General features: G+C 49.9%; 2 protein-coding genes across 4 annotated transcripts; one reads left to right on the plus strand and one right to left on the minus strand.

Moving 5' to 3' along the window:
• The first annotated feature begins 2,885 nt into the window (after positions 1-2,885).
• Positions 2,886-25,563, plus strand: CHRNE (cholinergic receptor nicotinic epsilon subunit). 3 transcript variants are annotated; one of them, XM_049702069.1, is made up of 12 exons: positions 2,886-14,940; positions 19,331-21,051; positions 21,315-21,457; positions 21,577-21,621; positions 21,739-21,848; positions 21,978-22,133; positions 22,433-22,533; positions 22,913-23,306; positions 24,566-24,680; positions 24,783-24,969; positions 25,059-25,165; positions 25,284-25,563. In XM_049702069.1, the coding sequence occupies exons 2-12, from the start codon at positions 21,006-21,008 to the stop codon at positions 25,431-25,433; spliced, it is 1,554 nt and encodes a 517-aa protein (XP_049558026.1). In that variant the 5' UTR covers positions 2,886-14,940; positions 19,331-21,005; the 3' UTR covers positions 25,434-25,563. The 3 variants fall into 3 exon arrangements, with proteins under 3 accessions (XP_049558026.1, XP_049558025.1, XP_004267018.2); XM_049702068.1 differs by lacking the exon at positions 2,886-14,940 and adding an exon at positions 14,944-19,255; XM_004266970.3 differs by lacking the exon at positions 2,886-14,940 and having other exon boundaries at positions 19,408-21,051; positions 22,913-23,113; positions 23,192-23,306.
• Positions 23,464-24,373, minus strand: C19H17orf107 (chromosome 19 C17orf107 homolog). Its single transcript, XM_004266995.4, is given in 4 exon segments — positions 23,464-23,562; positions 23,642-23,887; positions 23,987-24,184; positions 24,308-24,373. Coding segments are annotated over 4 exon segments (609 nt in total).
• Positions 25,564-26,031: the final 468 nt, after the last annotated feature.

Consider the following 26,031-nt stretch of genomic DNA (forward strand, 5'->3'; position numbering starts at 1 on the left):
TTTCTTTGCTGAAGCTTTCTATTTTTTCATTTGTTTCAAGCATATACATAATTTCTTGTTAAAGCATTTTATCGTGGCTGCTTTAAAGTATTTTTCAGATAGTCCTAACATCTCTGTCCTTTGTGTGGTGGCAGTTACGGATTGGCTTTTTTCATTCAGTTTGAGCTTTTCCCAGTTTTTGGTATGATGACTAAATTTTTTTTTAAATAAATTTTTATTTATTTATTTTTGGCTGCGTTGGGTCTTCGTTGCTGCATGCAGGGCTTCTCTAGTTGCAGCGAGTGGGGACCACTCTTTGTTGCAGTGCGCGGGCTTCTCATTGCGGTGGCTTCTCTTGTTGCGGAGCACGGGCTCTAGGTACTCGGGCTTCAGTAGCTGTGGCTCACGGGCTCTAGAGCGCAGGCTCGGTAGTTGTGGCACATGGGCTTAGTTGCTCCGCGGCATGTGGGATCTTCCCGGACCAGGGCTCGAACCCGTGTCCTCTGCATTGGCAGGCGGACTCCTAACCACTGCGCCACCAGGGAAGCCCCATGATGACTAAGTTTTAATGAAACATGGACATCTTAAAGTTATTTTATGAGACGCTGGATCTTATTTAACCCTTCTGTTTCAGCTGGCTTTTTCTGCCGCTGCTTTGGCAGGGAAAAGGGTGTTGCTGCCTTTTTACTTTTACTGCCAGGTGGAGGCAGAAGTTCAAGTTTCCCATTCAGCCTCTGTTGACATCTCATGGATGAGGGTGGGAGTTCTAGTTCCCCATGTGGTCTCCACTGCCCCTTGGGTGAGAATGGCCTCAGTACTGCAGAAATGAGTGAAAGTTTTCTCTCCAGGAGGACTCCTCGAACACCACCCCAGCAGGGATGCCTTGTGACTGCCAGTCTGGATGAAGTCCAGGCTCCCACATAGTCTCCATGGACCCTGGGTGTGAGAGGCCACATTACCAGCGGGCTGGGGTGAAAGTCCCCTCACCCTCCTTGGCCTTCTTAGAAACCACCCTGGCAGAGATGTTGGGGTGCCTCATGGCAAGCCTGGGGAGGGTGGAAATCTATGCTCATCACTTGGTCTTTGCTGGTCTGGGTGTGGGTGGGGCCGAAGTTTTTCTGTAATATTTGGCTGGAATCGAGTGGTTATTTTCGAAGTTTTCTGTCTTATTAGGCTGCCCCTTTCCTGCCCCTTTGGCTAGAGAGAGCAGGCTTTTGTTGGGGCTGTGTCTGTGGTGATTCCAGGTTGTTGATTTCTTTACCTCCAAGTCTGGGACATTCGAGGCAAAAAGAAAACCCAGGGAACTCACCATCTTCGTGCTATTCCGTGGATCCTGAGGTCCCTAGCCTTTCTGCCTTCCTCTCTCCATCTTTGTCTCTTGATGTTTGCTTTATATATAATGTCTAGTTGTTACTCAGCAGGTGGAATAGGAAAAAGTAAATCTATTCCATCATCCCAGGAACAGAAAGCTCTCAGGTGGATTTGGCTAACTTTTTATTGCAAACTTCTAAGTTTATTGCAGTTGACAATAAACATCACATGTAAATTGTGATGGTTAATTTTATGTATCAACTTGGCTGGGACTCACCATTTGTTAACATTTTGTCTCGTTCGCTTTATCACTTTTTCTCTCTTACGTGTTTTTTGTTTTTGTTTTGTTTTGTTTTGTTTTTGCGGTACGCGGGCCTCTCACTGTTGTGGCCTCTCCCATTGCGGAGCACAGGCTCCAGACGCGCAGGCTCAGCGGCCATGGCTCACGGGCCCAGCCGCTCCGCGGCATGTGGGATCTTCCCGGACCGGGGCACTAACCCGTGTCCTCTGCATCGGCAGGCGGACTCTCAACCACTGCACCACCAGGGAAGCCCATCTTATGTGTTTTTTCCTGAACCATTTGAGAGTAAGTTGGAGACATCATGTCCTTTACCACTAATATTTTAACATATTTCCTAAAAACAAGGACATTTTCTTACATAACTGCAGTATAGTTATTAATTTCAAGAAATTTAATATTGATACAATACTAGTATCCAATACATAGTTCATTTTCCCATCTTGCCAGTTGTCTGAAATACGTCCTTTATAGCTTTTTTCCCCAGTCCAGGATCCAATCCAGGACCATATCTCTTAGTTTCCTTTAGTTCCTTAACCTGTTTTTATTTTTCATGACTTTGGCATTTTTGAAAACTGTCATCCAGTACTTACACAGAATATCCCTCAGTTATGTAGAGTTTCCCTCAATTTATCTGATGTTTCTCACGATTGGATTTGGGTTGTTTTTCTGGCAGGAATATTACAAGAGTGGTGTGTCTTTCTCATTGAATTATTTCAGGAGATATGTTATATCAATTTGACCCATTACTGGTGATGTTAAAACCTTGAGAGCTTGGTGAAGGGGAATCCACCCAGTCTCCATTATCAAGATACTATTTTTCCTTTTGTAACTAAGAAGCACTTTTGTGGGGAGGTACTTTGACAGCATGTAAATATTGGGTTCCTAATCAAACTTTAGCCAGGATCACCCATTGCACGAATCAATTATGGCTGTGAAGGTTGAAAAATGTGAAGGTTGTGAAGGTTGAATGATTCAACTTCATTCCTTTTCCTTGTAACCAAAAGAACCCAACTAAAACAAAAATTAGAATCAGAAGTGTGGTTTCGGGACTTCCCTGGTGGTCCAGTGGGTAAGACTCTGCACTCTCAATGCACGGGGCCCGGTTCGATCCCTGGTTGGGGAACTAGATCCCGCGTGCATGCTGCAAGTTAAGAGTTTGCATGTTACAACTAAGGAGTCCACATGCTGCAACTAAGAAGTCCACATGCCGCAACAAAGATCCCGTGTGCTGCAACTAAGACCTGGCTCAGCCGAAAGAAAGGAAGGAAGGAAGGAGGGAGGGAGGGAGGAAGAAAGGAAGAAAGAAGTGGGGTTTCATGGAACTGAACCTGAGTTTCAGCAGGTGGAATGGAATATTTCTATCCAGTGTTTGTATGGTAAAGCCACTAGCTGGGCCAGCCCCTGGGGCCTCTCGGACTCTAAGCGTGAGTGCTCCGTCAGGGGGCTATGATGGTTTGGTGGCTCTAGCTCTGGATCATTTCTGGGAGAGATGGGTAATTGTTCTTTGAGCTCCCTAGACTGGATTGTTACTGCATGTAAGTTCCCTACAACCCTGCCAAAGCTATGATGATACTTTGTTTTAATGTCTGTCTACCCCTCTAGACGGCAAGCTTTGGGACAGCAGGCACTCAGAAACATGGCCCGTGCTCTAGGGGGTAGAAACTACTGCATGGATTGAAGGGAATGACCACATCAAATAAGACACCGCCTTGGCTTGTCTCTCTGTGTCTCATACCTCACTTTTATTTGCTTCCTCTAGTGTCTTTTTATTATAGTCTTAACAACGATCCTGCCAAAATACTACCTGCACATTTTGCTGAAAAGAGGCCGTTTTTGGAGAATGTACTGGCCCTGCTCTGTCACTCAACAATGCCAGTCCAGCCACATTTCTGCAGGGATCATGTTCACTGTTGTGTATTTTGTTCACTGTTGTAGCTCCAGTGCCTGGCATAGTGTTTAATAAATATTTATCGAATAGTGAATGAATGTAAGCAGAGGAGGCAGAAAACAGTGGGTAGGGTCTGTGATGTCCTTTGTTGAACAGAAACTCTCTTCTTATTTATTTATTTAAAAAATTTATTTTATTGAAGTATAGTTGATATAGGATGTTGTGTTAATTTCTGTACAGCAAAGTAATTCAGTTTTGTATCTATATATATGCATTCTTTTTCATATTTTTTTCAATTATGGTTTATCACGGTATATTGAATATAGTTCCCTGTGCTATACAGTAGGACCTCTTTTATTTATTTATTTATTTATTTATTTATTTGGCTGTGTCGGGTCTTAGTTGCATCATGCAGGATCTTTTGTTGCGGCCAGTGGGCTCTTTGTTGCGGCGTGTGGACTTCTCTCTAGTTGTGGCACCTGGGCTCCAGATTGCACGGGCTCAGTAGTTGCGGCACATGGGCTTAGTTGTCCCGAGGCATGCGGGATCTTAGTTCTTCCACCAGGGATCGAACCTGTGTCCCCTGCAGTAGAAGGCGGATTCTTAACAACTGGACCTCCAGGAAAATCCCCAGTAGGACCTTGTTGTTCATCCATTCTCTATGCAACAGTTTGCGTCTGCTAATCCCAAACTCCCAATCCATCCATTCCCCCGACCACCTGCAACCACAAGTCTGTTCTCTATGTCTGTGTGTCTGAACAGAAATTATTTTTTTTTTTGGAGCAGGGAAAGGTTTATTGCAGGACCATGCAAGGAGATGAGTGGCTCAGGCCCAAAGAAACCCCAGGCTCCTGAACAGAGATTCTCAATTTTAATGTATTCAAATCCATCCATGTTTCCCTTTATGGTTTGTGGGTTTGGTATTTTGTTTAAGAAGATTCCACCTCAAGGTCACAAAGATACTCTCCTACATTTTCTTCTGTTAGCTTTGTAGTTTTACCGTATGTTTTAAAGTCCTTAATCTCTCTGGAGTTTACTTTTGTATATGGTATGAGGTAGGGATACAGCTTTTTTTTTTCTTTTTTCCTCCGTAGCATGAGGTGGCTACGTACCCTATCCGCTAACCTACCTTGATCCCACTGACATCATCCGACCTTTATCCTATATCAAGCTTCCATAGGCACATGGGCTGTTTCTTCACTCTCTGGTCAGTTTCCTCCTCTTGTCAGTTACTGAGCAACACCAACTGTGTGTGTGTGTGTTTGCTGTTGTTTGTTTGCTATGGCTTTCATGATATGTTTTACTCTTTGGCAGGGTGATTCACTCATCTTTTCTCTTCTTTTTCAAAACCAATGTGGCTATTCATGTACCTCTATACTGTCATATACATTTTGGAATAAGTTTGTCAAGTTCCTGAAAATATAACATATATTATTTTAGGGAGAATTAACATCTTTATAATATTGAGTTGACCCATCCAAACAAATAGTTGGTCTATTTATACCGAAACTTCATGTCCTTTAACAGTTTCAATTTTTTTCCAAAAACGCTTTATGTAAATGTAAAGGACATTCTTAATTAAGTTCTGAATACTTCATATATCTTATTACTGTTATGAATGATATTTTGTTTTCTATAATTCCTAGTTGATTAAAATTGTAATGGATAGCTATTAGTATTAAATTTTTCCTGTAGCCATCAAAATCCCTGACTCTCCTATTGGTTCGAATAGTTTGCTTATTGTTTCTGATAGATTTTCTACATAGGTGATCATATCATCACAGGTGACAACAGGTTTACCTTTACCTTTCCTGTCTCTATACTGCTTATTTCTTTTTCTTATCTTAGCACATGGGTCAGGACCCCCAATGTTGCAGTAGTGGCAATCCCATCTTATACCCAGGTTTACAGGGAGGGAATCATTAAATATGTTAATTATAGGGTTGTTTTGTTTTGTTTGGCCATGCCACAAGGCATGTGGGGGGTCTTAGTTCCCCAACCAAGGATTGAACCCATGCCCCCTGCATTGGAAGCATGGAATTTTAACCACTGGACCACCAGGGAAGTCCCCTATAGGTTTGGTTTTTTAAATTAATTAATCAGTTTATTTTTGGCTGCATTGGGTCTTTATTGCTGTGCATAGACTTCCTCTAGTTGCGGAGAGCAGGGGCTGCTCTTCGTTGTGGTGCATGGGCTTCTCATTGCGGTGGCTTCTCTTGTTGTGGAGCACAGGCACTAGGTGTGTGGGCTTCAGTAGTTGCAGCATGCAGGCTCTGTACTTGTGGCTTGCAGGCTCTAGAGTGCAGGCTCAGTAGTTGTGGTGCACGGGCTTAGTTGCTCTGCGGCCTATGGGATCTTCCCAGACCAGGGCTCAAACCCGTGTCCCCTGCATTGGCAGGCAGATTACTTTTTTTTAAGTTTATTTATTTTATTCATTTATCTCTGGCTGCATTGGGTCCTGGCCACTGCACGCGGGCTCCCTCCAGTTGCGACGAGCGGGGGCTACTCTTTGCTGTGGCGCTCAGGCCTCTCATTGTGGTGGCCTCTCCTATTGCGGAGCACAGCCTCCAGGCGCTCAGGCTTCAGTAGTTACAGCACATGGGCTTCAGTAGTTGTGGCCTGTGGGTTGTAGAGCGCAAACTCGGCAGTTGTGGCGCACAGGCTCAGTTGTTTCGCAGCATGTGGGATCTTCCCGGACCAGGGCTCGAACCCGTGTCTCCTGCATTGGCAGGCAGACTCTCAACCACTGCGCCACCAGGGAAGCCCAGCAGGCAGATTCTTAACCACTGCGCCACCAGGGAAGTCCCCCTACACGTTTTTAATATATGGTCTTTCAACGTAGATAAGTTGTTTCTATTCCTAGTTTTCTGAAGTTTTAAAGATTAAAATTAGGCTTCCCTGGTGCCGCAGTGGTTGGGAGTCCGCCTGCCGATGCAGGGGACACGGGTTCTTGCCCCGGTCCGGGAAGATCCCACATGCTGCGGCGCGGCTGGGCCCATGAGCCATGGCCGCTGAGCCTGCGCATCCGGAGCCTGTGCTCCGCAATGGGAGAGGCCACAACAGTGAGAGGCCCACGTACAGAAAGAAAAAAAAAAAAAAAAAATCAGGCATTGCACTCTGAGCTTTTCCTATTTCAAATTATGCAATCATGTGCTCTTTCTCCTTTATTCCACTAATGTAATTAATAATAGTGGTAGATTTTCTGATGATAAACCATTTGAATCGGTAGAAATGGTCTCAGCTGCATGTAACAGAATACCAGTAATTGTATCTTAAAACCTAAGGGCAGTAACTTCTTCTAATTTTTTTTTAAATTTTATTTCTTTATTTTGGCCGCTCATTGTGGCTTGAGGGTTCCCAACCAGGGATTGAACCCGGGCCCTTGGCAGTGAAAGTGCGGAGTCCTAACCACTGAACTGCCAGGGAATTCCCAAAGGGCAGTAACTTCTTAACAAGCAGTCTGGAGATGGACCATCTCAGGTTGGTCCAGCAGCTTGATGGTGTCATCCAGTAGAAGGGGTCCATCGTTCTATTTTGCCATCCTCAGCACACTGGCTTTTTGTCCTCATGCTAGTCACCTCATGAGTGCAAGCTGGCTACCACATTCAAAGGCATAAATCTGGTGGTGAAAGGGAAAGAGCAGGAAAAGAAGCACAAAACTGCCTAACCATAAGTGACTGTCCTTTCACCAGAAAGGTTAAAGTTTCACAGACTCCTGCTCCCCCAGCTGACTTGTCCTGGTGTCATTAGTCAGAAACGGATCACGGTGCTTCTGGCTGCAAGAGAGGTTTGCATTCTGAGTGTCTGGCAGGGGAGCAGGGAATGGCTGTGACTAATGGTGACTTAGCCCTGGGGTCTGGGGCACACATGCTATTCCCAGCAAGATGGGGTTCTGTCAGGGAGGAAGAATGTGGAGTGGCACATCATCCTGGCATTCCCAGGGCAAACTTGACTTAATCAGTTTGGATAATCTCTTTTCCAATAAACTTTGGATTTGGTTGGCCTGTATTTTATATAGGATTTTCACATTTAATGTTCCTAAGTGAGTGAAGCCTATATTTTTATTTTCTTGTCTATCCTTAGCTGGAGTAAAAATTTCATAAAACTCGTTGGCTTGCCTTCTTTTTCTATTTTCCAGAACAAATAATATAAAATACAGATGATCTGTTCCTTGAAAGTTTGGTAGAACTCATCCATAAAGCTACCTGGGTGTGGGTTCGCTGGGAGAAGAGATCTCTCACCATATCATCACTAGCTATTCTTTATCACTTCTTCGTTCTGCTTCAGTTTACTGATATTTCCCCCGTTTGGGGGTATATACAGTCAGCCCTCTGTATCCACAGGTTCTGTGTCCATGTATACAGAGGGCTGACTGTATTTAAAATGGCCTTTTAGAATTATAATACCGAGGTCTATGCTCTATAAGTAGTCCTCTGTTGTGCATTTAAACAATGTCTTACTTTAATTTTTTAAACTAATAACCTTTTTAATTTTTTTTTTTTTTTGGCTACACCACGTGGCCTGTGGGATCTTAGTTCCCCAGGCCCTTGGTGGTGAAGGCGCGGAGTCCTAAACACTGGACCGCTAGGGAATTCCCTAATAACCTTTTAAAATTGAGAAATAATTTATATATGCAGAGAAATACACAGATCTGAGGTGTACAGTTTCATGAGTTTTGACAAATGTGTCATCCGTGTAATCACCACCCCATCAAGATAGACAACATTTTCGGGCTTCCCTGGTGGCGCAGTGGTTGGGAGTCCGCCTGCTGATGCAGGGGACACGGGTTCATGCCCCGGTCCGCGAAGATCCCACATGCCGCGGAGCGGCTGCGCCCGTGAGCAATGGCCGCTGAGCCTGCGCGTCCGGAGCCTGTTGCTCCGCAACGGGAGAGGCCACAGCAGTGAGAGGCCCGCGTACCGCAGAAAAAAAAAAAGACAACATTTTCATCTATTCCCTTGTGCCCCTTCCTATTGGTCCTCGCAGCCAAGCAACGCTTGATCTGGTTTGTGTGCAAATCTTTGGCAGACATAAGCTTTTCTCTCTCTCAGATAAAGTCCTAGGAATGGAATTCCTGGGTCAGGTAGGAAATGCATGCTTTTATAAATTTATTTATTTTGGGCAGCTTTGGGTCTTGTTGCTGCGCACAGGCTTTCTCTAGTTGCCGCGAGTTGAGGCTACTCTTTGTTGTGGTGCACAGGCTTCTCATTGCAGTGGCTTCTCTTGCTGTGGAGCACCGGCTCTAGGCACGTAGGTTCAGCAGTTCTGGCGCACGGGCTTAGCTGCTCCGCGGCACGTGGGATCTTCCCCGACCAAGGCTCGAATCCATGTTCCCTGCATTGGCAGGAGGATTCTTAACCACTGCACCACCAGGGAAGTCCCGCCACTACTTTTAATATTAATAGTATAAATACTAAGAGTGTTAATAGTGAGAGTTTAGGAGTATGAACCACTGGATCTAACACACTTCATTTATAATTGCCTTTTGCATCCTCTTGGCTTGAGGAGTCCCATTTCATCAGGCTGTCAGGAACTGGGAGTTCTTAGTTGTTTTTCTCTGACTTTGAATCATTTTCTCCTGGGCCTTCAAAATTGGCGGAATCCCGGTGGCACATCTACGCATCTACGGTGGCATCACCTCTGAAGCCAGGCCCGCGAGGTGTAGAAACTTCCCGTGAAGGTGCTCTCGGTTCCTGGCTGATACTGAGACTTTCCTTCCTGATTCATTTTCTTGTCTTCTGTCCTGAAGTGAAAAGTTGATTGGAGGGACTTCCCTGGTCGTGCAGTGGTTAGGAATCCGCCTGCCAATGCAGGGGACACGGGTTCGAGCCCTGGTCTGGGAAGATCCCACATGCCGCGGAGCAACTAAGCCCGTGCGCCACAACTACCGAGCCTGTGCTCTAGACCCCATGAGCCACAACTACTGAAGCCCGTGTGCCACAACTACTGAAGCCTGCACGCGTAGAGCCCGTGCTCCACAACAAGAGAAGCCCGCGCACCGCAATGAAGAGTCCCCGGCTCAATGCAACTAGAGAAAGCCCGCGCACAGCAACGAAGACCCAATGCAGCCAAACATTAATTAATTAATTAATTTTTAAAAAGTTGATTGAAGATCTCATTTAACAAGATGACGAGTATGAACTTTCTTTCCTGTACCAAGTCCCAAGGACTTTTTTCTTCTTTACCCAAGTCGGTACAGAGAGCGCTGCCCTGGGGGAGCAAACCCTTCACCCTGGGCCTCCGGGCGCCCTGGGTGTGCTCAGCGTCCCCAGCTTCTCAAGGGTCCCTCAAGGCGACAGCTGTGCTGCCTCCCTCCTCTTCCTCTCTTTCTCCCTCTCTTTCCCCTACCCCTTCATTTCCGCCCTCCCTTTTTGAAGGTATTTATTATGACTCTTTACCCTTTTCATCTCTTTCCAATGGAGCCAGCCACCCTTCCACTCTGGCTGCCAGTTCCCTCCGACACCAGGACCAACCACCTCCTCTCTCCCCGGGGGTTTCTCACAGTTTTATAGCAGAGCGTCTACATTTGAGGACAGAGCCAACAGCCCAAGTGAGTTCACCATCTTGTCAGCTTTTTAAGGGCTTCTATGAGCACTTTATTAATAAAGGAGTTGTCACTGGTTGCAGGTATTTTCTCCCACTTTGTTATTTGCTTGCCTTTGATTTTTTTGACCCTACAGAAGCTTTCTGCATTTTTTTTCTTTTTCTTTATGGCCTCTGATTTTGGGCTCCAGGGAAGGGAAGAAAGACCTTCTCTCCAGGATGATGAATACATCAATCCTTGTTTCATTCTAGGACTTTCTTGGCTTCAATTTACATTCAAATATCTGATCCACCTGGTAGAAAAGATGAGGGTCTGGTGGCTATTTTGATGATTGGTTCTCCAGTTGTCCCAAAGCATTTATTTGATTAACCTAGTTTTCAAAAAACAAAAATTTTTTTTTGCCACACCATGGCATGTGGGATCTTAGTTCCCCAACTGGGGATCAAACCTGCACCCCCTGCAGTGGACGCATGGAGTCTTAACCACTGGACCTCCAGGAAAATCCCCTAGTTTTCAACATTGGTGTAATATTTTATCTTCATTATAGTTCAGATTCTCATATACTAGAATAAATATTATTTTGTTCATTGATATGAATGAGCAGGTTTTTTTTTAATATATACATATAGATGGCCAAGATAACTGCTGAAAAAACCCTCAGTTTTCTTAATCAAGGCATGTAAATCAAAATAATGAGAGAGCAATGTTCACCTGTTGGTTTGGCAAAAAATTTTACGTTTGGTAATAGGCTGTCCTGGGGAGGGTATGAGGAAACAGGTATCCTCATGTTGTGTCGGTGTGAATGTAAGTGTGTGCATGCTTTTTGGAGAACAACATGGGAAAAGGCATCAGTAGTTGCTTTTTTCTAATGCATGAACTCTTTGCTCTAGCAATTTCACTGCTAGAAATTTACCCTATGGATAAAGGTCTGCCAAAGATAAATGCATGCATATGGTTGCATAGTATGTGATTGCAAAACCCAAAATGGTTAGCTTCTTAAATGTCTATCCATTGGGAACTGCATAAATTATGTACGGTACATGCATGCAGTAGAACACTGCGGCGGTTAAGGAGAATGAGGAAGACTTGTGTGTGATGATACAAGCCAATCTCTACAATACGCTGAGTGAGAAAAAGCTACAAAATAGTAAACATACTCTGATGCTTCTTGTATATGTGAAATAAATAAGTAAACATGTATGTATGTATATATACATACATATATTCACACACATATGCTTGACTTTGGTCTTGGAGAATTTGATTTACAGGAAGCTATTAACCTTTGGGAAGAGGAAAGTTTTTGATTTTCACTGCTTCTTTCTGGACTCTTGCATTTTTCTAGCGTTGGCATGTATTGCTTTTTTATTGTCAGAGAGGTTTTTTCCTGGGCATTTTTGTTCTCTTTTATACCTGTTTTGCTTTCTTTTTTAAATATTTATTTATTTATTTAATTGGCTGCGCTGGGTCTTAGTTGTGGCACACGGGATATTTGTTGCTGCGTGTGGGATCTTCGTTGTGGAATGCAGGGTCTTTTTTAGTTGTGGCATGCAGAATCTGTAGGCATGTGGGACCTAGTTCCCTGACCAGGGATTGAACCCGGGCCCCCTGCATTGGGAGCGTGGAGTCTTTACCGCTGCACCACCGGGGAAGTCCCTCAGTTTATTTTTCTTAAATCTTAATATTTTTAAGCCAAGAAAAGGGGGATTTACTGGAAAGATACTGAGGTACCTCATTCAATCAAAGGAATCGTTGGGCAACCAGCCTGCAGGAGGAGACAAGCACACCTGGGCCTCAGGAATTTCTGGAACCAGGGGCTGGGATGCCGGAGGCCCTTTCTTGTCTCTACTCGTCTTTGAGTATCAGCCACATTCTCTCTTACTCCACGTAAAATGCAAGGAATGAACGTGGCTGCCTCACGCATCTGAATTTCACATCTTGGATCTCCTACAGCAGGGAGAGACTGACTTCCTGAGTTCCTGTTTAACAAAATTCCCAGGAAGGACTTCCTTTAGTCTGGCTGGGGTCAGGTGTCCTGCCCTGGACCCATGACTCGGGCCAGGCGGGGGAGGTGTCTCTAAGTACCTGGCAGTTCCTCTGGGGTCACATGGTTTGAGAAGAACACTTCTCAGTAGAAGGGAGGATGCTGGGAAGATTACACATTCATTTATTCTTACTCATTCATCCAGTAAACGTTTATGGAGCCTGTTATGTCCTGGGCTCTGTGCTATGTGCCGTGAACACAGGAACCCAGCAAAGGCTCAGCGATCCAAGAGCTTAGGTCCCAGTGAGGGAGACGGCCTAGAAGTCACTGCCCTGTCCTGGCTCAGCCAGACCCACCCTCCCTGTTCATGAAAGAAAGAGGAGCCCCTCTGTTGCCTGTGGCGGGGCCTCGGCAGGCCAGCTTGGGGACGTTTCCCCTGTGAGGTGCTGATGGCTAAGGAACCCAGCCGGCAGGCCTGGCAGCCGGGGGCAGCGCAGCTGTTCCGAGTTACCCGCCAAGAGCCGGGAGGTGAAGGAAGTGGCTTCCTGTTGAGCTGAGATCTTTGGCTCCAGCTTGGAAGTGAAGGCGTCCCCAGAAACAGAAGTGCCAGGCAGCCCACCGAGGTTCTGTGGAATTTTCGTTATAACGCACAGAACCCGGGCCTAGATCAGGTGCTTGACTCCACCAGAGTCGGCGTCTCAGGCCCTCAGGCAATGGTCATCCTGAGCAAACACGGGAAAGGTGCTGGCTCAGCTCTGGGCCCAGCACTGGCAGGAAGGGACAACTGTGGGGTGGGGGAGGGGCGGGGGTAGGTCAGAGCCCCTCCTGGAGACTCCCCAGATTTTCTGATGTGCTGACTCTGCAAGAAATGCCCACAGGAGTCACTGGTCTGAGCAAGACCTCCACCCACGAGTTACAGACCTGGCCGAGGACTGCAGCAAAGCGCTCTCCTGTAGAGCGTGATAGATGCCTGGGGCCAGCGACCCAAGCTGCAGTACCTGGGTTTGGGCATCAGGGACGAGGATTTCTACTCACTGTACCTCCACCCCAGACTACTCTGACACGCAGGTTGTTGGTCCAAGTGTGGTTTTCTCCCATTATCGTATCTTATATGATGTGATGTGTGTGTGTGTGTGTGTGTGTGTGTGTGTGTGTGATGTATCGTTTATACATGATGTAGTGTTGGTGATTAAACTGAGGATTTAGCCCGTAGTTTGGGGAATGGACAGAAATCACACCTGGAGGAGACTGTATGTAAATCTGACGACACTGGACTCGGAGGTTGAGAGCTTTTCTGAAGGGCCCCTGCCACCATCACTTTTGGCAGCAAGATATCACGTATCATTCCTGCCGGGAAGGATATAGTGCATCTTCAGTTGTGGCAGTGAGAATGGAATCATGACAGGGTGTTTGGGGAGCTAAACGTGTAGGAGGCGGGCTGGGTTGGTAAGGGATGGAAGGCACTGGTCAAGTGGCCACATACACCACCCTCGGTAAACGGGGTGTCTTAGGCCCACCCCAGCACCCTTCCATGCCTGCACCTGAAGCCTCATGGCGTTGGGCAGCAAAGGCTGAATTGGCTGCACCTGAAGAGAAAAGCCGAGGTCAATTTGTGGCCAAAACCTTAGATGAAATGATGCAGAAGCCACGAGAAAGCGGAGACCACACAGTAGAAAGAGGATATACAAAGTAGAGAGAAAAGGCAGGTGTGAGAGGAGCCCAGAGCAGACAGAGCAGAGGCAGGACTGGTGGGTCCCCAGGGCTGCCTTGGTCTCTGACATTGGTCCATGTTGTCCCAGTCCATGTGGAAACCTACAGGAAACCTAGCTGGTGGATCTGACTCTTGCAATGCAAAGAAGCTAAGTGACACGGGACCCTACCTACAGCCTCCGTGGTTTCTGCTTTTCACCCTGTGAGGTCTCTCCCTCCTCCTTGGGGCCATGGCTTATTCATCTGTTTAATCAGAGCATCTGGCCCTGTGCAGGGAACGTTGTAAGTGCCTATTAATGTTTAAATACATATCTGTACTTATCACAACAAGCCTTGGCCCAGCCCTCACCGAGAGGCTGTGGAATAAGCAGCAGCACAGATTTTAGATTCAGTACCCATATCAGCCATGTGCAGGGAGGTGAGCTGGGCCAAGGAGATTCTTTCTGGGCGTCTGAAGTGGAAAACAAGTAATGAAAAGGCAGTTAACAGTGGGAGCCAAGGCTTCAAGGACATGTGGCGAAATGGACAAGCTGTGTGGACATTCAGTGTTCTTGCTTGTAACAGGGGGGTGGTTATGAAGGAGCTCAGAAGTAGAAGAAGGAGATCCCAGAATGGTGGACCTGAAAGTGTTTTGCGACCTGTGAAACGAACACAGGTATCCGTGATCAGTAAAGCTGATTACAGGGAGCTCTCCGGTGGTCTAGTGGTTAGGATTCCAGGCTTTCACTGCCGTTGGCGAACTGAGATCTCACAAGCCGCGAGGCATGGCCAGAAAAAGAAAAAAAGAAAGAAAGAAAGAAAAAAAAGCTGATTATAATTCTCATGCATTTTTTTGTTTTTGTTTCTTGTTTTTGTTTTTTCAGTGTAAATATCAGGTATAATCTCTATGCTTTCTTTTTTTAAAAATTTTTATCAGAGTATAGTTGATTTACAATGTTGTTAGTTTCAGGTGTACAGCAAAGTGAATCAGTTATACCTATACATGTATCCACTCTTTTTAAGATTCTTTTCCCATATAGGTCATTACAGAGTACTGAGTAGAGTTCCCTGCGCTATACAGTAGGTGCTTATTAGTAAGTCTCATGCATTGTTGCCAATCTACTTGTGTGACTGTAATAGGGAGAAGAAACTTTGTATTCTCTTACAAGTTAGTCACTAAAGGAATGTTGCCTATAAACTTAAATTATACATAATGGCCCATCTCTGGGAACCCTGCCTCCCAGGTAATGAGCATGAAGCTAAAATACCTTTGTTTTGCTAACAAGGAAACTTCCTGACCAGGCCCACCTGTGAATAGCTGCCGCAAGGAATAAATCCCTTCTGGAGTCTGACCAGAACCAGGATTTTACCCCCTCCTCTTAGTATAAAAGCAGCCTGAATTCTAACTCGGGGAAGATGGTTCAGTGGGACGCTGGTCCGCCATCTTCTCAGTCTGCCGGCTTTCTGAATAAAGTCACGATTCCCTGCCCCAGCAACTTGTTACTCGATCTGTTGGCCTGTCGTATGGCAAGCAGTATAAGCCAGCCAGGGCTCTTGCTGCCCGTGGCCAGCCAGCTCTGCTTGGGGAATTTTTGGGTAAGGCCCTAGCAGCTGCTGGGATTGGTCCATGTTGTCCTGAGGATGTTCCTTTTAAAGTTCCCTGACGCTGCACTGGCTGTCCCAGCTCTTGGCAGTTGGAACAAAGGAATCAACATCTGGGAGCCGATGGGCTCCATACTGTAGGGTAAGTCACTCCAGTGTGTAAAGCTGGAAACTTTATTTCCTCTCTGTTTGGGGATTTTTTTCTCTAGAATAAGCTAATTTGTTTTGTATTTGAGTGGGGTACCATGTTGGAAAGAGGATAAGAGGAAATGTTGGTGGACTTTTACCCGATTTGTGAACTGGTTCGTTTCTTTGGATGTGCTGGTTTGTGTGTGCTGGGTGTTTTCGTTTTTTGGGGTTTCTGTTGTTGTTGTTGTTTTTGGCTGCGCTGGATCTTAGTTGCCCCATGCAGGTTCCCCGACCAGGGATTGAACCCGGGCCCCCTGCACTGGGAGCGCAGAGTCTTAACCACTGGACCACCAGGGAAGTCCCTGCGCTGTTTGTTTTGTCTTGTATTTATGTCTTTAAAAAATGGGGGGCTTCCCTGGTGGCGCAGTGGTTGAGAGTCCGCCTGCCGATGCAGCGGACACGGGTTCGTGCCCCGGTCTGGGAAGATCCCACATGCCACGGAGCGGCTGGGCCCGTGAGTCATGGCGGCTGAGCCTGCGCGTGTGGAGCCAGTGCTCTGCAACGAGAGGCTGCGATAGTGAGAGGCCCGCGCACCGCGATGAAGAGTGGCCCCTGCTCGCCACAACTAGAGAAAGCCCACGCACAGCAACGAAGACCCAACACAGTCAAAAATAAATAAATAGGGCTTCCCTGGTGGCGCAGTGGTTGAGAGTCCGCCTGCCGATGCAGGGGACGCGGGTTCATGCCCCGGTCCGGGAAGATCCCACATGCCGTGGAGCAGCTGGGCCCGTGAGCCATGGCTGCTGAGCCTGCGCGTCCGGAGCCTGTGCTCCGCAACGGGAGAGGCCACAACAGTGAGAGGCCCACATACCGCAAAAAAAAAATAAAAATAAAAATAAATAAATAAAGGAGTTCCTTTAAATAAAAATTAAAAAAAGAAATTGGGTCATTTTTTGATGACAGTGGTGCTGCTTTAATCCGAGTGTGACGATGCATCCATGGCTTTACCCCAGCTAACTTTACAGACAAGTGTGTGGTAAGTAATACTATGTGTCGTCCTATTCACCTTGCAGTCAGCTGAAGTTCAGGCCCTGGTTCTCTCCAGGTTTTAAGGAAGACTCGGTCCCAGGTCAAAATGGATGTAAGGCTATGTTAGTTGGGTAGGCAGACCTGCTGGAGGCAAACTCATGAACAGAGGTTAGTATAGTGCCCGAAGTTTTAATATAATTGGCAATTGCTGGGTCTTTTAGAGCATTTGCAGATTCCCCTGTCTGGGCAGACACCTTGAATGGCCTACTGTGCAGCATTTCAAAGGGGCTTAATTTAAGCCTGCTTCTGGGAGCCACTCTGATCCCAGAGTTGCAGGGCAACTGGCAAGGCCTTACCCCGAGTTAAATTAGTCTCTCGACATATTTTAGCCGTGCTCCTTTTTAATGGATCGTTCCTTTCCTTGGTTTTTCCTATCAGTTGTGGTCTCCAGGATAAATATATTTTCCAATTAATTTGTAATGCCTTAATCCAAGTTGGGGGATTATTTCCTTAAGGAGGGCTTTAAACACTCCTGAGGCTTTTTCTGTCCAGGTGGGCTATGCTTCCACCCATCGTGACGAAGTGTCCACTCATACTAGCAGGTTATCTGAAATTTCCCGCAGCTCGAGGATTTGAGTGAAGTCTGTTTGCCAGGTTCCTCTGTGCTGAGTCCCCATCTGGGGAGGTCTGAAACCCCACGCTTTGGCCCTTCTTTGTCCTTTTCTACACAGGAGATCTTGCCCCAAAAGATGGACTGGATACTCTGGCATCTATAAGAAACTATTTCGGGGTAAGGTTCCCTACCTGGCATTCTAAAGGTTGTAAGAATGAGCAATTTTGTGCCCCTCCAAGGACTCCTGTGACTGGGATGGACTGAGACGTTTTCTGTTCCACCTTGGTGTTTACCAGAGTATGTTGCACCTGTAACAGAAAGTTAATCAGCTCATTCCCCACTGTCAATTTTACGTGGGGCTCCTGTGGGGAAATGGGAATTGGGCACTTCAAGACCAAGGGAGCGCCCCCCCCCGGGCCTCTTTGTTTATCAGGGTGTTCCTCTCTTTCTACCATCTGAGAGCCTCCTGACTTTTATTGGTTTCCTTCCTATTTAGCCTATGGCAACCTTTTTTTCCAGTACCTTTCCTCCTTACAATAAGTGCATTTGTCCCTTTCCCAATGGTGGCTGACCTCTCTTTGGGTCACTCGCCTTCTGGCGAGTGCCACTGACAGAAAAATGGCGTTGTCTTTTGCATCTTCTTTCTTCTGTTGTTCTCTGTTGTTGAACCCTTTAAAAGCAAGATCTACCAACGGAGAAGGGTTTGTTCCAAACTTACCATCTAACTTTCGTAATTTTGTTATGTCTGGGGCGCTTTGCCCAATGCAGATCAAATTTACCATTCCAGTATTTTCAGGGGCCTCAGGATCTGCATCCGTGTAACATCTGTAGGCCTGATAAATCTTCATTTGGTTTTTGCTGAATTTCGTTCAAAATCTTGCTTGGATTCCCCTTTTCAAAGCCTTGCCAAGATGCACTCATGGTAGTGCTCTGATAAGGGCATTCCTCTCTCATCAGGGTCCAGTGGGCTTCAGGTGTACCTCGTGGGTCTGTTAGGTGGAGTTGCTTCCCTGGCCTGATTAACGACCATTCTCCTTTCATACAGCGGGTCCTCCCTGTGAACAAGTCTGAGGGGGGAGAAAGGACTCTGCATCTGTAGAAGCCCAGTCTGCTGGCCGTTTGCATTCAGGCCCCTATGGGATAACAGCATAAGGGAAATTGCCCTGCCCCAGGAGTGCCTCCTGGCCCCGAATTGGGTCGCATCTTAGATCGTGATATCACACCAGGTCCCTGTGCCCCAGGAACTAACACAGGATTTTTTTAATATATAAATTTATTTATTTATTTATTTTTGGCTGCGTTGGGTCTTCGTTGCTGCGCGCGGGCTTTCTCTAGTTGCAGGGAGTGGGGGCAACTCTTCGTTGTGGTGCGCGGGCTTGTCATTGTGGTGGCTTCTCTTGTTGTGAAGCACGGGCTTCAGTAGTTGTGGTGCTCGGGCTTAGTTGCTCTGCAGCATGTGGGATCTTCCCGGACCAGGGCTCGAACCCGTGTACCCTGCATTGGCAGGCGGATTCTTAACCACTGCACTACCAGGGAAGCCCCATTCCCACCCCCCCTTTTTTTTTTTTTTTTTTTTTTTGCGGTACAGGCAGATTCTGAACCACTGCGCCACCAAGGAAGCCCATGACCCAATTTCTGAGACACCTAGAGAGTAATGGGTTTGTGAACCCTTAGATGACTTAAGGTTGCTCTTTATAATCTTAATACTTTAAAAAATTTCATTGTAGCTGAAGAAGGGTCAACCTATTTGTTTAATTTTGTCCAAATAGCACAGGAATTTAGTGTAATTCTGGCACCAAGTTAATTAATAGATAAGTATTGGGAACTGGAACCAATACCCCAAGTTAAATTGCAAATTAGACAACAAAGGGCTAAGGGGTTTCATCAGGTTCAAACAGTTGTAGATAAAAAAGGAAAGGGGATTGTACAACTGACTAAAGATTTTAAGGAGTCCCTGTCCAAGGCTGATCAGTTCCATCCCATAATCACCTCTTTGTCACCCGTGTTCAGCAGGTAGTAGAGCGGTCTTTGTCCTTTTTCCCACAGGACTGTGGAATGGATCATTGACAGTGGGGAATTGTAATAGGGAAGAACCTTTGTGTTCTATTACATTAATTACTAAAGGAATGTTGCCTATAAGCTTAAATCATACATAATGGCCCATCTCTGGGAACCCTGCCTCCCAGGTAATGAGCATTAAGCTAAAATACCTTTGTTTAAATCATACATAATGGTCCATCTCTGGGAACCCTGCCTCCCAGGTAATGAGCATTAAGCTAAAATACCTTTGTTTAGCTCACGGGAAACATCCTGACAGGGTCCACCTATAAGTGGCTGCAGGAAGGAAGAAATTTTTTGTTTTCTTGGCTGTGTGTTGGGTCTTCGTTGCTGCACACGGGCTTTCCCCAGTTGCAGCGAGCGGGGACTACTCTTCGTTGCGGTGCACGGGCCTCTCACGGCGGTGGCTTCTCTTGTTGCGGAGCACGGGCTCCAGGTGCGTGGGCTTCAGCAGTTGTGACCCACAGGCTTAGCTGCTCCGCGGCATGTTGGATCTTCCCCGACCAGAGCTTGAACCCGTGTGCCCTGCATTGGCAGGTGGACTCCCAACCACTGCACCACCAAGGAAGTCCAGGGGGGAGGAAATGAACATATCCCCTCCAGAGTCTGGCAGGAACCAGGACTACCTCCTCACCTTTTAGCATAAAAGAAGCCTGAATTCTGACTCAGGGAAGATAGTTCATTGAGACACTAGTCCACCATCTTCTTGGTCTACTGGCTTTCCAAATAAAGTTGCTATTCCTTGCCCCAACGATTTGTCACTTGATTTATTGGCCTGTCATGAGGTGAGCAGGAGGCGCTTGGACTCAGTAACGTGACCTTGGACCTGACCTGGAGTCCTCTTTCATACATTCTGGACGAAGGTAACTGCTTTGCTGGATCGGTGTGAGGAAGCAGTGTGTAAGGCAGAAAAAGTGCTTCCTACCCCGTAAGGAAACATGGGGAGTTTCTTAAATAAAGCAGATTCCTGGCACCCCATCTCTGCCATCTTACTAAATTGGGATTCTTTGGGGATGGAGCCTAGGAAACTGAATTTTAAATAAGCATTTCCAGTGACTGACTAGGGTGGTCCAAGGAGACTTAGGAAAGACTGAAAGGTGTGTGTGTGTGTGTTTGGGGTGGGGAAGACTACTTTCATATGTGGCCACAAGGTGGCAGCAGAGAGATGAGAAAAATGTCTCCGGTGAGTGCTCCGCCCCCCCCCCGCCCCCGCCCCCGACCGGCTGAGAGTGGGCAGACATGGGGATGGGTTGCAGGAGAAGGTGGGCCCTGTACTGTGGCACCCTCTCCTTTGCCAGGTGGAGTTTGTTACTGCAGACTAACCCCCTGTGACCACCTGTCTCATTACCAGATTTTATGGACGCTCTGCTTTTGCCAAACTCTGCCGGCAGAAACTGCATTAGCGTGACCTTGGCTGGGCTGTGGGTGGTGGTGAGTATGGACGGCAAGCGATGTCACCTGCACAGGGCAGCTGACTCAAAGGACACCAGTGCATTACTGGAAAGCGGGGCCCTCCACCCCCACTGCCAGGCTTGTGGTTCCAGGTGTTTCTTAAAAGACCTGTCCACCTGCATCAGTCCTGTTTCAGTCATGAGGGGATTGGGTCTGTGGCTGGGGAGCTGGCTGAAGCCCAGGCAAAGGCTGCTGGGATGGGGTGAGGGCAGGGAACTCAGGATGGGGCAGCTGCCTCTGGAAGAAGCCAGGATGTCCCTGGCTGCCGCCGTAGGGGTAGTAAGAGGATTAGGTGTCAGTCCCTAACCCAGCCCGGAACTAACACCCTCCTCCACTAACAGCCCCTTCCCCCTCACTCACAGCACCCTGGCCTGCCCCCGTCGGAGCTTGCCAAACTCAGAATAACCCCGGGGACCAGACGGTGGGATGGCAGGGGCTCTGCTCAGTGCCCTGCTCCTCTTACAGCTGCTGGGTATGGACCAGGGTCGGGGGAAGTGGTCGGACACACACACAGGATACTGACATAAAGGGACAGGACAAAGACAGACTGAGATGTAGACGGAGACACAATATTTGGTCCCCAGGCACATCACTGGTTTGGGAGACACACGGAAAAATACACAGCCTCAGACAGAGACAGACAGAGAAGCAGAGCCATGCAGATCCAGAGGCAGAGAGGAGAGGCTCCTTAGCCTCTCCGTTTCCAGTGACCCCACTGCTTGGCCCCACCCCCAGGCAGAGGTGAAGGGAAGAACGAGGAGCTGCGTCTTTACCACCACCTCTTCGACAACTATGACCCAGGACGCCGACCAGTGCAGAAGCCTGAGGACACTGTCACCATCACCCTCAAAGTCACCCTGACCAACCTCATCTCACTGGTAAGATACCCCCACCGTCACCCCAAGCGCCATCTCTGAGCCTAAAGTCCCACTTCTGGTCCCAACCGCTGAGCTCTATCCTAAAGCTGGCTTCCATCATCCTAATCTCCCATCCGCAGAATGAGAAAGAGGAGACCCTCACCACCAGCGTCTGGATTGGAATCGTGAGTGGAGTGTGGGGAACAGTGTGAGGTCTTGTCCAGGGGACCCTTTTCTCCCAAACTCCTCTTGGGTACCAAGGCACACGTCCTTCCGTCCCCCTCCCCTTCCCCCACCCTTAGGACTGGCATGATTACCGACTCAACTACAGCAAGGGCGATTTTGGGGGCATAGAAACCCTGCGGGTCCCTTCAGAACTCGTATGGCTGCCAGAGATTGTGCTGGAAAACAAGTGAGGACGGGGCCAGACTGGAGGGAAGCCGAGGCCCGGGGGGCTGGGCTGGACCTGGTTGGGGCAGGTTGCTTGGAGGGAGAGGGGGCCACAGATCTGCGCAAACCCTTGGTTTCCCGGAGCCCACAGTATCGACGGCCAGTTCGGTGTGGCCTATGAAGCCAACGTGCTGGTCTCGGAGGGCGGCTACGTGAGCTGGCTGCCCCCGGCCATCTACCGAAGTATCTGCGCCGTGGAGGTCACCTACTTCCCTTTCGACTGGCAGAACTGCTCTCTTGTTTTCCGGTGGGAAGCGGCCCGGACCTTTGTGGAATTACGGGGGCAGGGGGTGGGGCCAGGTGTGGGCGGGGAGGGGAACTTCTAATCCGGGGCGGGGCTTTGTGCTGGAGGTGGAGCTAGACATTCGAATGGGGTAAGGCCGCCCTAGCGGGTTAGAAGTAAGTGTAGAAACCCAGGTGTGGGGGCGAGGCCTGGGTTGACGGGTGGAGCTTAATTCCCCTGCCAGATCCCTCTAGGGCGGGGCCTGAGGCTGAGGCCCGAGTCCCAGCCTCTGTGGTGGGGGGGTCATGGCCCCGGCTCCGCAGCTCGCAGACGTACAATGCAGAAGAGGTGGAGCTCGTCTTTGCTGTGGACGACGATGGCGACGCCATCAGCAACATAGATATCGACACTGAGGCCTATACTGGTGAGGCCCCCTCCTGCTCCAAAAAACTCGCTTCTAGACGGGTCCAGAGACGGGACTTGCAGAGTGGGGCTGCCCCAAACCATCGATGCTGGGATTGACTTGGCAACCCTGCTTTAACTTGACCCTTTCCTGAAATCATTCTCGATCGTCGGACTAGTCCAGCTTGCTTGCTTGTGGTGGTTCCCTAATCTCTCTGGGAATGCCCCTTTCTGACCAGCCCAAACAATCCAGACCACCTGCCCCACCCACCCTTGTCCAGACGGTTTGCATCCTCTCCTCGCCTGGAGTTGCAGGCCCCCCGCGGTCAGATGAGGGGACGGAGAGCAGAGCAGTGCGCCCCACCTCCGAGAGCCAGCTGACCGCGCCTCCCGTCCCGCAGAGAACGGGGAGTGGGCCATCGACTTCTGCCCCGGGGTGATCCGCCGCCACGACGGTGGCTCTAATGATGGTCCAGGGGACACTGAAGTCATCTACACGCTCATCATTCGCCGGAAGCCGCTCTTCTACGTTATTAACATCATCGTGCCTTGCGTGCTCATCTCGGGCCTAGTACTGCTCGCCTATTTCCTGCCGGCACAGGGTATGGAGTCGCCCAGACCCCAAACCCGGGCTCCCTCCTGGGGGGGCGGGGCCTGCTCTCACCAGGTACTCCCTCCAGCCGGCGGCCAGAAATGCACCGTCTCCATCAACGTCCTGCTCGCCCAGACCGTCTTCTTGTTCCTAATTGCCCAGAAAACCCCAGAGACATCTCTGAGCGTGCCGCTGCTGGGCAGGTGGGCGCAGGGTGGATCCCGGTGGTGCCTACGTGGGGCGTGGCCAGTGTGAAGGGCGGAGCCAGATGAGCATGGGGTGGAGCCAAGGGGCTCGTTGGGAGGGCCCAAACCTAATGACTCTGGGAGAAGCCTCAGCTGCCTCATCCCCGCCTGGGCTTTATTTAGATGCGGGGTGGGGCTGGGATGGTGGTGGCTTTTCCGGTCCCCCGTCCTCCGTAATGCTGCTGGACGCCACCTGGAGGTCTCCGGAGTATCTCTGTTGGGGGCGGGCCGGCTTAGTGCCCACCCAGACCCGCCGCCCCTGGCCCCCACCTCTCCCCTCATCTTGAACTCACCGGTTCCCCGGGGGTGCCGAGGCCCAGCTGGCGTCGCCACTGTTGCAGGAATTAGGCGGATCCCTGCAGACCTCGTCCACAGAGGCATAGCCGCGCCCCCTGGAGCAGAAGCCGGGAGCTCGCGCCTGCCGCAGACCCCGCTTGCCGAGCCCCCTGCCCCGCGGCCTGGGCTACCCGGGCCAGGGCTCCACTTGGATCCCCGGCGTCTAGTCGCCGCACCTCCTGCTGCACCCACAGGGCTGAGATCTGCAGCGGGGGTGCAAGAGTTGGCGGGGGTGCAGAGGTCCCTGCTCCTGCCGCTCGATCCCCCTTCCCCGCCCCTCCTCAGCACCCCCGGCACCCCACCTCTAACGAGGTGGCCCCGAAGTTCACTACGGTGGCCGCGGCTTCTCTTAGCACCAGCCCCAGGGTGGGCTTCGGGGCGGGCGGCTTCTCTGGCTCTCGCGGCTCCAGGGACTTCGGCTCTCCGAACCGCTGCTCCAGATATTCATGGGCCGCGGCCACAAGTTCCAGGGAAGATAGAAGTGGGGGCTGGAGGGCCGCCTGGAAAAGCACAGGGACTGTGGGGTCATCAGGTCAGAGGTAATGGGGGGACGCTGGAAACCTTCCCAGAGCGTTTCAAGGTGCCACCCTTGGGGGTGGAGGGTGGTATCGGCGTAGGCGCACCTCCGTGGAGCTGTGGAAGTGGCAGACCCACAGCAGGGTTTCCAGGGAGCTGGGGGTATCCTTCATGGTTGCCACCGGCGGTGCGAGGGGGGAGAAGGGCGGCGGGGACGCGTCTGGCCCCGCAGAGGAGCAGCAGCTAAGGGGCGTAACTCCACTCCTTGCGGAGAGGTGCGTTTGTGAGGTTAGAGGACTAGTGGCCCCCTCTGTGGCTCAGGGGAAGTGGGGAGGCTGCGACGTCACGAACTCCGGGCTCCTCAGGTACCTCATTTTCGTCATGGTGGTTGCCACGCTCATTGTCATGAATTGCGTCATCGTGCTCAACGTGTCTTGTCGGACGCCCGCCACTCACGCCATGTCCCCGCGGCTGCGCCACGTAAGCACCGGGTGGAGGGGGCTCCGGTCGGGAGGCGGGGCTTCGAGCTAACCTCCCGGCCGCACCCCCCCACCGGCCGCCCGCCCACCCACCCAACCCCAGGTCTTACTGGAGCTGCTGCCCCAACTCCTGGGCTCGCGCGCACCCCCCGAGGTCTCCCGGGCCGCCTCGCCCCCAAGGCGGGCGTCGTCCTTGGGCCTACTGCTCCGCGCGGAGGAGCTGATACTGAAAAAGCCGCGGAGCGAGCTCATGTTTGAGGGGCAGAGGCACCGGCACAGAACCTGGACTGGTGAGCAGTGGTCCGAGCGGGCCAATGGGGGCACCTGCAGCGGGAGAGGCTCCTAATCACCCCCCACCCCCCGGGGTCGCTCCCACCAGCTGCCCTCTGCCAGAGCCTGGGCGCCGCCGCCCCCGAGATCCGCTGCTGTGTGGATGCCGTGAACTTCGTGGCCGAGAGCACGCGAGACCAGGAGGCCACCGGCGAGGTGGGGCAGGAGCCGGAGAGGCTGGGTGGGGAGCTGCTGGGGGCCTCCGCTCTCCCCTGACTCGTGCACCAGGCTCCTGCTGCTTTTAGGGACTCAGCTTTGCCCGCCCCTTCCCCAGGAGGTGTCCGACTGGGTGCGCATGGGGAAGGCCCTCGACAACATCTGCTTCTGGGCCGCTCTGGTGCTCTTCCTTGTTGGCTCCAGCCTCATCTTCCTCGGGGCCTACTTCAACCAAGTGCCCGAACTGCCCTACCCGCCCTGTATGTAGCTGTGAGCCTGCAGCCACGGTGACAAACGTTCCCACCCATCTCCAGGAGGAAATCTGAAAAACAAGTTGCTGCCACTGCTTTATTACGATCCTTTCGTACTGCCAACGATAAATCTGTATTCAGCCTCGCGAGAGTCGTATGTGCGCACGTGCGTAGGTCTGGCCACCGGGCAGACAGCAGCTGGAGTTGGCAGATGGTTCAGGAAGGCTCTTGCATGTCAGCCCTCCGGAAGGCAAGAACCATCCTCAATTCATTCTTCCCGACCTCCCAGTTTTTCTTGGGTCCCAGCTCCATGTGACCCTCTAGCCCTGTGAGCCTCTAAGAGATCTTTATCCATTTGTTGCCAAACAGGAGCGACCCTGCCCCATGCAGGACTTGCATATAGAGAGGCTCGAGCCAGGCGCCTTCATGGCCTGGCCAGGCTGGAGTGGGTGGAAACCAAATGGCCCCTGTGCAGGGCCCCACAGGTTTAAGCCTGAGGATGCCCTCGCCCTCCCTCAGTTGTTTCCTCTAGGTTTCCTCGGCCCAGCAGTGCCCATCCACCCCCTCTCCACCAAGGCTCACTGACTGCAGATTCCACACCACCGTGCCCCCTTC

Source organism: Orcinus orca, chromosome 19 (assembly GCF_937001465.1).
Source record: "Orcinus orca chromosome 19, mOrcOrc1.1, whole genome shotgun sequence".
Lineage (NCBI taxonomy): Eukaryota > Metazoa > Chordata > Mammalia > Artiodactyla > Delphinidae > Orcinus > Orcinus orca.

What these genes read in the sequence shown, in the direction of transcription:
- CHRNE (XM_049702069.1), top strand. Translation starts at nt 21,006, where the DNA reads ATGGCAGGGGCTCTGCTCAGTGCCCTGCTCCTCTTACAGCTGCTGG. An exon ending in CCAGCGTCTGGATTGGAATC is followed by an intron (nt 21,622 to 21,738) that starts GTGAGTGGAGTG and finishes CCCCACCCTTAG; the next exon opens with GACTGGCATGATTACCGACT. An exon ending in CCGGCACAGAACCTGGACTG is followed by an intron (nt 24,970 to 25,058) that starts GTGAGCAGTGGT and finishes CGCTCCCACCAG; the next exon opens with CTGCCCTCTGCCAGAGCCTG.